Source organism: Cyprinodon variegatus, unplaced genomic scaffold (assembly GCF_000732505.1).
Source record: "Cyprinodon variegatus isolate N-32 unplaced genomic scaffold, C_variegatus-1.0 Scaffold77, whole genome shotgun sequence".
Lineage (NCBI taxonomy): Eukaryota > Metazoa > Chordata > Actinopteri > Cyprinodontiformes > Cyprinodontidae > Cyprinodon > Cyprinodon variegatus.
In genome coordinates, this window is record NW_015150530.1 from 1,344,612 (window position 1) to 1,354,583 (window position 9,972).

The 9,972-nt window shown below is 35.3% G+C and overlaps 1 protein-coding gene across 3 annotated transcripts in view; it reads left to right on the forward strand.

Moving 5' to 3' along the window:
- Window positions 1-9,972, forward strand: part of LOC107083535 (E3 ubiquitin-protein ligase CBL-like) — a 21,694-nt gene that overhangs the window by 1,533 nt on the left and 10,189 nt on the right. For all 3 annotated transcript variants that reach the window (XM_015372850.1, XM_015372852.1, XM_015372851.1), the window contains exons 3-8: window positions 7,506-7,652; window positions 7,754-7,910; window positions 8,114-8,235; window positions 8,807-8,944; window positions 9,032-9,119; window positions 9,229-9,360. In XM_015372850.1, the coding sequence (XP_015228336.1) occupies window positions 7,506-7,652; window positions 7,754-7,910; window positions 8,114-8,235; window positions 8,807-8,944; window positions 9,032-9,119; window positions 9,229-9,360 (784 nt within the window). The remainder of the gene's footprint in view (window positions 1-7,505; window positions 7,653-7,753; window positions 7,911-8,113; window positions 8,236-8,806; window positions 8,945-9,031; window positions 9,120-9,228; window positions 9,361-9,972) is intronic.

The following is a 9,972-nucleotide window of genomic DNA, read 5'->3' on the forward strand; positions in this document are numbered from 1 at the left end:
TATATATATATATATATATACTGTATATGTGTGACTATGTTTGGAAAATATTCCCGATCGTATCACTACTGAACCGAGTTTTAATGTACAGCACTGTTTTTTCCCCCAATGCATGAAAACTACATTTATTAAGATTTTAGGAAATCAACTTTATTTTTTATTTATGGTTAAACCATAAATTATCTCAATTTAAATTGAACTTATCACAATATAGATTAAAAAAATAATCCCTGATTCTAAATCTACTGTTATAACATTGAACTGAAAGCAACAATTATTGCAGTTTGCCTAAACAGGATATTTATTTAAAGAACTACAGAAAACTTATTTAAAGGCTAGGCAGCATCTCATGCTCCTGTTGAGATAACTAATGATGAATGTGGAAATACAGATTACAGTCTGCACTTTGTGATGCTAATAAAAGAGGAAACCTCAAATAGCATCAACAGCAACAACTTCCTTTAAATTCAAGTAACTTTACAACAGAAAGTGCAAGAAAAAGTTTTTGATCTCACAGAGTGTCCTGTCATCCTCAAGTTGACTTCTGCTGGGGAATTGATATTCTTTTCATTCTCTTTCTCTTTATTTTCTCATTTTGATGCTGGTGAAGAAATTCTGTTTGTTCAGCATGATAAGCCATCCCGCGACAAATACTAGTAGATGTTTTAGGTTGCATTCCTAATATGTTATGTATGAAGATTCAAATTCCACTTTTTTACATCTCCTATGAGATATACATCAATAAAGCACTTAAATATATATTTTAAAAAGCACAGTGTAAAGATGTTCTTGTGAACTCTTAATTCTTGTGTTGATATATAGTCCATTCTTTATTTTACGATGATGAAACAACTTGTGAACTCAGAACTTTATAATTCCTTATTATTTGTAGATTTCGAGCTGGTAAAGCAATTTATATAAAAAAAAAGTTGAACAAATTGAATTTGCTCCTTAACAGTGACACGTTGTGAAGAAGAGGGATTGGGTGAATAATAATATTGCTTGCAAGGCTATATTTGCAGCACAGAAGCCAAATCTTACACATTTAGTTGATAGACTTTAGAAGGTCCACTGTACTTTGATTTATAAATTAAATGCTATATTTACATCTTATTCGGTGTTGTTAAGTAGCACGCTAGTCCTTTACACAAGGTAAGATGCTTCTCCTGTTGCTTTGGGCACGTTTTTATGTAGAAGCTCTAAATACACTGACTCTAGTTTCTTTCAATGTTCTGCGAATCTAATTCAAATGTACTCACAGATTTTCTGCACCATGCTGTGCTATAATCACTACTCTTTACATGTTTACCATTATCTAACACACTTTTTTCTTCCACCAAATTTTCCTTTGATATGCGGTATATATAGTCAAATTCTTTAGCAACAATCTTTTGTGGCTTCCTCTCCTTATAGAGGGCATCAAATACTTTCTGATGGATAACCTTTAATGTATTAGTTTATGGAGGGTTATAGCAAGAATGTTTTGAAATAGACACATCTTTTTGTATTTATATATCATTTTAATTTTCAAATGAAATAAGAATTTGATGATTTTATTAGCTGTAAGCCATAATTACAAAACAAACAATGCTTTGAATATATCAGACTAAGAGTAGTAAATATATTAACTTAATTTAAAAAAAAGATTTTAAATCACATTTCTATAAAAACGTAACTTTTCAACAATCACCTGATTATTTAAAATTCAGCTGCATAATGAGGCAGATTTGCACAAGTAGAGAATATCTTTTAGCAAAATCTGAAAGTCAGATAAGCCATCTTTTTTAGTCTTATTGCATAGCAGATGGGCCTCTTACCGAAGCAGACCTGCATGAGCAGCCATGTGGCAAGTTCTTATGCTAGCATGCGTGTTGTGGCCGACATGTCAAGTGTGAGAATATCATCTTCTGCATTAAAAAAATGTCTCTTCACAATGTTCTCTTTGTTTCCCGGTAATGAGCAAATTCTAAATCAGTTTATGAAAAACTCAATGTTCGGTTTTAGAACAGCACTGTTGCCAGTCAAATGAGGCCTAAAGCAGAACTGAGATGCAGCTGAAGTTCTAGCAGTTTTGTACCTTTCACATCAGGAGCTTTGTTTCCTCTGACAGAATTTTAGAAAAACATAAAATTATTGAAATTAATAAGTTAATAAAAGTTTCTCTACCATGATCCATTTGTGGATCATATAATATATAAAGATTGTTTTCAATCCTATATCAAAGTTTATTTACATTTGTTTAAATATTCACGAAGGAAAATCACAATGTAAATAAATACATAAACATTCTGTGGATTCTTTGTTTCGTTATTTGTTATACCTGATCGGATGAAATACAAAATTAGTCTTTGCCTAAATATTGCACTGTAAAAATTAAAGGCCATGTAAAAATAAAAAAGGAGTTTCTATCTGAATTTCAGAAAAAAGAAAAGGTCAACAATTTTCAAGTTGACCGGAACTAAAATAGCATCATATTAAATGCTGCAAATCGCAAAATTCAAATAAAAATGACGATCACTCATCCTGCTGAATGTAAAGCAAAACATAGGTTTTCATCGATCTTACAAAAATCTTGAAAGGCTACCTTTGACAAAGAGCATCCTTTCTTATTTTTAGAAATTGAAAACATGAGCTTATATATATGGTTGATTTACATGAAAACAAAAAAAATGTAAAGTGTTACAAATCACAAAGAAAAAGGGAACAAGCCAAAAAGGTTTTTGTTCAAATTTGTACAAAAAAAGAAAACTGTCTTCCGTCTTTCTTTATTATTATTTGATAGACTCTACTGGCCTTTATTTTATTATTTTTGAAAGTAGGCAGACATGAAATGGGATTAAAGAAAGGGAGAAGATATACAGCAAAGGTCAGTAGGCCGGGGCTCGACCTGTGACAGCCGTGTCTAGAACCAAAGCCTCTGTACATGGGTCACGACCTTAACCCCTGCACCACCGCCGTGCCCAACAGTAGTATTTCTGTAGACAAATTGTAAGTTAGCAGTGCCGGAAAAACAGTCAAATTTTTCATAGTCCGTCACCGAAGAAGACCAAAGAAAAGAGAAATTATACATTGTGCTGCACATGAGCAATGCAATATTTTGATATATTAATGTTAATAAAAATATAAAATTGAATAAAGCAGTGGAGAGGCCAGCTTTTTGTCATGTTCTATAAACAGATTGTCTCATGTTAGCTCTGCAGCACGTATCAGAGTTTTTACAGCATAAAGTACATCTTGAAATCTCTGAGTATCAGTTATAAGAAAGAGTTTGGGTTTTTCTCTGTCTAACAAAGGTAATTAAATTTACCACAGTGACTCTGTGTGCTTTAAATGCACTGGACACTAAGTACATCACATATTGAAAGCATCAGATCAGGTGAATTGAATGAATTTTTAAAGTCTAATCAGAGTGTTTAACACTTGAGCGTCATTACCCAAAACACACAGACAGTGATTTGAAGATTGGAAAGCAAAATGTGTGCTAAATGTCTTGCCCATGGGCACATCAGGTTGTGAGAGGAAGCTTGAATCAAAGCCATAACTTTTCCTAATGCAATACAGCTACTTTATTTCTGCACTTATCATATTTTCTTAGAAAAATATTTAAAAATGTGGCTTACAAAGGGAATTATGACTAGAACTTATTTACCGTTCTAACAGGACGGGTCCACATTAGCATACATCTTAACAAACCTAACAATTCAGTCATATTCTTCTCTTGCTGTACTGTATATAGTGAGGACTGTATGTTAACTCCCATTGACTTCTGATGATTTTCAGCCATTTTCAAACCTTTCTATACCCTAACCCTGAAAATGAGCATAAAACTACCCATTCCAAGTGCATACTTCACCTTACTCAGTCCTAAGCCTATCACCATTAGAGAAAAACAAAGTGAGGAACAGCAAAATGTCCTCAGTTCACTACAAACGGTCCTCACTTTGCTGGTGAAATCCAAAAAAAATGGCCCTTACAGATGTTTAGACGGTGAAGACACACACACGCACACATATGCAGACTACTACTGTACTACTACTACTACTTCCAAGTACATTTTTTGGACTACTGCAAATTTTTTTCACGGCTAATATCAAAGGTATAGTGGAGGATGTTCTTTTTCCAGCTGGATCATCAAATAAGTGGTCCTCCTAATTGTCAATCATTCTGGTGATATGTTTACGTAAGGCCGTCCTACATGTTCGTTCCCATTTTCACTTACCGGTGGTGAGTCTGACATAGTGGAAAAATTGCAAATCTTCTTTTGGAAAGTAAGCTTGTATGAGCGATGCAAAGAGCAAATTATAAACAGAGTGTGCACAGGGATAAATGGGCTCATGCACGCTCTTGCACGCATTTATTAGGCATTTTCTCTCGCTCGTGGGAGCAGGTACAGGGTTATGCATGTTCCTTTTTTTTATGGAGAGTGCAGATCTTTTCAAATATTCGCGAAAATCCTCCACAATACCTTTTAAGTCAGACTTTTTTTTATAAACACCACATCCTAACTTTACCTAACTGGCATTGCACCTGCTGAAAAAAAATTCTGCCAAAAGACATTTAGTTTTATCTTGTAAAATTACAATTTGTTTTGTCTTCTCTTTATTAGACTGATGGGGGATTATGTAGAGCCTTACACTGTTAGAGAAGAACACAGAGATTAAATACACCTCTTGCTATTATTTCTCCTACTGGTTTGTTATAAAGTTAGATGCAGGATTTTTTCATCTTTAAAGGGAACAGCTTTTTATTAGTGACCAATCTCAGGTGGCCCCTACTATGGATAGCTTGCATTCTTACTGTAAATCTTACCACAAGGTCGTTGTCCTTTCAAATGTATTTTTAAATATATGGGGCCAGACCATAGCGAGGAATGTGGCTTACGCATTTCCTCCCACCTCCACCTCTACTACTTCTCTCCTTTAACTTGAGTTTTTCTTTTTGTCGATAAGATAAAAGTTCACAATGGTTTTCTAAATGTATATAACAGACTTCTAAACCCAAGAAAGATAGTAGAAATATTTCATGTGGTTATATCAAACTTTTATAGTATAACCAACGCTAACTGCAAACAGTCTAACTTTATTCATTATGAGGTACTTGACCCATAGCTTGATAGAACGTTTTCAAAGCGATGTTATCAAAGCGCTTTGACTGTTGGTGTTAGGATATAACAACATCATTTTGAACACACTTTTTTAGCTGCTATATTCTGCATGGCACAAAAGCTGTATGCATGTGAATAAGATGAAAAACAAATGATAAAAAGCAAATGCATTCATAAGAAAATGCAAGTGAGAGTCTTTAAAAGTGGTCTGAAGTGACACACTGGCCAATGGAACATTTTGTGGTATTTTACAGACAAGCTTGCAGAAGCTAGCATCCTGTTTGCAAGCTGGACTACTTGTTAACTGTTTACCTGTATCTGTGTGTGCGTGCATGTCTGTGTTTATGGAAAATGCCAGTAATGCTTTGATAATCTTGCTGCCTAATATAGACTTAGAAGACAGAAGCTCATACGTCCAAGAAAGGTCTGGTTTTAATATTTTTGGCTAGCCAGCTAGCCTTGAAATTATTATAAAATAACAAATATAAACATAATTCTGAATTAAAATCTCTTGATTTTTTTTTTTCTTCTTACTTTCTGTACAAAAGAATTTACTTTCCTTCATTTAGATTTTGAAGGAATATATCAACCCAAAACCTTTTTAAGGTTGAAGGAAAGAGCTCACTGGAGTAAAACCTATACGACACCATGCTGACCTGCAAACACAGTGGAAAATCTTTTGTTGTATCTCTAACAAACTTGCACATCCCGTCTGACATTTCTGCCTATTCCTCTGTGCTATTTGCAAAATAGCTTAAACTATTTTTTTAGTTCTTTAAGAGATTCCTCATTGAATTTAGCTCTGGACTTTTGTCCATCCTGACAAGTTCTTTTAGAATCAGAATCTGATTTATCGCCAAGTAGTTTGCACTGACAAGGAATTTGACTTGGTGCTGATGATGCAGACAAACTAGGTATATATACAGAATATAGGATCTTTAGTTAAATACAATATAACACATACAATATACTTCATACAATGATTTAGTATATAGCTATGTACTGTACAGTAGACTGTGTGTTAATGTAATGCAGGAGATCTGGAGATGCTACGTTGGTGCAGGTTCTAGGTCCTGAACAAAGCATGGTACATTCACAGTGATGTGTAGTGTTACTTTCCAACCTAGATACATCCTTGTAAATAGGTTAAAAGTCAGATTTGTTGTTATCTGCCAAAAAGAAATCCCTTAAACATGTTTACAGTGTTCACTACATGGCTTATTTCAGGCCTACTTATGAATTTCTATCAACTAGTTTTTGTCTTGCCACTGTTCAATAAGGGCCAGATTTATACAGTGCATGACTAAAAGATGTGTACCGGTAGATCATTTTCTAATAATAATAATCTGTGCAACTCCTCCCAAGTAAAAAAAGGTTTCTTGTCACCCTCTCTAAATATTGCCTTTCTTGCTTGGCCTCCCAGTATAAGTGGAAACCCATGCCTAAAACATCGCTTTATGCGAGATCCAGTATTTTATACATAATCTCTGTGGTGTGTTATTTGGTCTTGGTGTGTGTGTGTTATATTTTTTTTTCCTTTTATATTCTCCCCAAAAAAACTTTTGAAACGTCACAATGATATGCATAAGGAGCTTCTCAAAGTTCAACGTGTTAATGCAGTGGCACGTGAAGGGGGGTGCTGCGGGGGCTGCAGCCTCCCTCGTCATAGCATCAGCCCCCCATGGTGGGGGGCTGTGGAGTAACATAATATTGTACTTAAAAACATGAAATTATTTATGTATTTATTTTTTAAAAGACTGTGTTTGATATGGGATTAAAATGATGGGCTGTGTATAAGATATAAACTAATGATTCATTATTTTAATATTTCATAAAAAACTAGGCTACTCCGCCACCTCACTTTCGTTTAGGCATAGCTAGCAATAGGCAGCAGAAACGTATTTCTGACTATTTCGAGGTAAGAAATGGTTTTAATTCCCCTATACACTAGAATAAGGCTGCATATCACTAAATTTTATGTCTGTATTAAGCTATTTATTGATAAAATATGAAATTAGTATAAAAAAGTTTTTGTGTGTGTTTTTTGTTTCAGATATGAAATCATTCCCCATATCCATAGTCGAATGGACTTTCAAGACGTTCAATGCTCAGTTTAGGCTAAATTTAGGCCATGTTTCATTCAAGTATTCCTGATCCTGTTGATTGGGAGCTGTTGTCTGTTTTGAATGATTAAAAGAGAAGATTTAAAATGTTCATGCTTTGTTCCGATGCATTTTAAATGGCAGTTTTTGGCGACAAATGTAGGCCTACAATATTATGTTAAAAACGTCAGCCACAGCCCTCAACAAAATGACGTCATGTGTTTTCCAACCCAGCCATCAGCCCCCCTCGCTTGAAACAGCTTCCAGCGCGCCTGTGTTAATGTGTTTTTATTTGGCAGGAGGAATCTGACCAAGCTGTCCTTGCTGTTCAGCCACATGCTATGGGAGCTCAAGGCCATGTTTCCAGGAGGATACTTTCAGGGTGATACTTACAAACCAAAGAAGACTGAAGCAGATCAGTTTTGGAGGAATTTTTTTGGAACCATGTGGGTTTAGAGTCTTTTTTGGTTTTCTGTACCACTATTTTGTGCTTTTTTCCATCTGTTTAATTTAAATCTATATCTATAACATGCTTGTCGTTTTATAGGTGTATCGTACAGTGGAAGAAATTCAAAGAGCAACTGAAAAGTGTGCATCCATTTGAGGAAGGGATGGAGGCCATGGCCCTGAAATCCACAATTGACCTCACCTGTAATGATAACATCTCAGTGTTTGAGTTTGATATTTTTACAAGCCTGTTCCAGGTAAGCACATGGTTTCCAGACAGAAAAGGAACTTGGTTCTTACAAAACAACAAAATGGAGCTCTTAATATTTTAGAATCTTTTAAAGAAAATAGTATTACAGATTAAGCAATATTTAAAAAAACGTGCAAAAAAAATCTTTTAAAAAGTGCTTGTGCAACATCCTAAGAGAACAACTGTCTCATTGTAATATTGACCTTTTAGCCTTGGAGATCACTCATAAGAAACTGGAACCAGCTCGCTGTGACACATCCAGGCTACATGGCCTTCCTCACTTATGACCAAGTTGTGGCTCGGCTTGAACACTACCTGCATAGACCTGGAAGGTAAGCACTAGCTCAGTTCTATGGCTCAACAACAGAAATGGTCAATTTACTGTACATGAATATAAATCAGATTCACATAAGGTGTAGTTTATTATATTAGAATAATAATAATAATCATTTTTAAAGTGTGAATAATGACATCAGTTTAGAGGCAGTTTTTAATAAGAAAAATTTTATTAGGACAGCCCATAGTTCCAAAGCTTACAGGAATACTTGTAGCATTATTTATTTTTGAATAATTAATACTATATGACTTTCAGGCATTACCATTGAGATCCAAATATTTACATGTTTTATTGTTTGAATACACTAAGATTTTCAACAGCTTTTTTTTTAGTTTTGTTAAAGTTTATCTGCGACCTCTTTGATGTGTTCCTTGGTCTTTACAAAGTAATTCGTCCAATACTGACACAATCCTCTAAGGCCCCCATAGGACAGACACATAGTTCAAATTGAATCAGGCACATGTTGATTGTTTTTACTGGCTAGGGAACTATATTTACAAATGCACCGGGAAGACTGGGTGTCGGTATTATCTCCCTTGATATTAAAGTGGATGTATTCCTTCCAGCTACATCTTTCGTCTGAGCTGCACCAGAATGGGCCAGTGGGCCATTGGCCATGTGACCCCTGATGGTGAAATCATCCAGACCATCCCACACAACACGCCTCTCTACCAGGCACTCATCCAGGGCTTTAACGAGGGCTGGTCAGCACAAACACACACAGGTTATTTTTTTATTTTAGCCTCAGTCTAAATATCCTCTGTAAGATCTGTTTGCTCTTGTAACTGCAGCTACCTGTACCCGGATGGGCGTGACATGAACCCCGACCTGACGAGCTTGTGTGAACTGAGCAGCAGGGATAAAGTCCAAGTTACAGAAGTAAGTTGACTCCCATTGTTAGACATACTTTTAGGAACGTCTCCATCACTGGAGACAAAGCTTTAATGTGTATCTGTTTGGATTTCTCCTTTTCACCAATAAACAACAGGAGCAGTATGAGATGTACTGTGAGATCGGAAGCACTTTCCAGATGTGTAAGATCTGTGCAGAGAGGGATAAGGACATTCGGATTCACCCCTGTGGACATCTCCTTTGCCAGCCTTGTCTCACAGGATGGCAGGTAGGAATCCTTTTCATTTCTGTAAAGATCTGATGCAGTCTATAGATTTGCGCACTGATCAGGAGCTGAATGACGTACATTCTGGCAGACGGTTGTTTCTACATGCTCAGCCAAGTGAAGCAGTCTGGGTTGACTGAACTAGATATATTTTTGAAGGTTATGGTTTAGTATTTGGATTTATCTTCCTACTGTAACAATTCTGGTTATTTGAATGTGGTTTGAGGTTAAGGTCAAAATAAGCTGTATTTTTTCTTTGCAAATGCCATATTTAAATCTAGAACTGCCAGAAAGTCTCTCTGTCTTAAAAAAGGTCAAGACTAATTAGAAGAATCAAACATTTAATGCATATAAGAAGTTTATGTTACTTCATGGAAAGCTACACTTTAGTCATATCAAAGGCAACGTTAAGCTGTATACTACAAAATGTATGAGTCAATGTGAATTGACTATTTTTGGAATCAACATTTTCACATTTCTGATCAATTTGGTCACCCTTTGACCCTGTTGCTCTTCAGATGTTGTATGTTTTTTCTTCATGTTTTATTAGTAAAATTGATTTCATCAATTCACTGAGTCATTTGGATTTAGGTCATCATATATATATATATATAT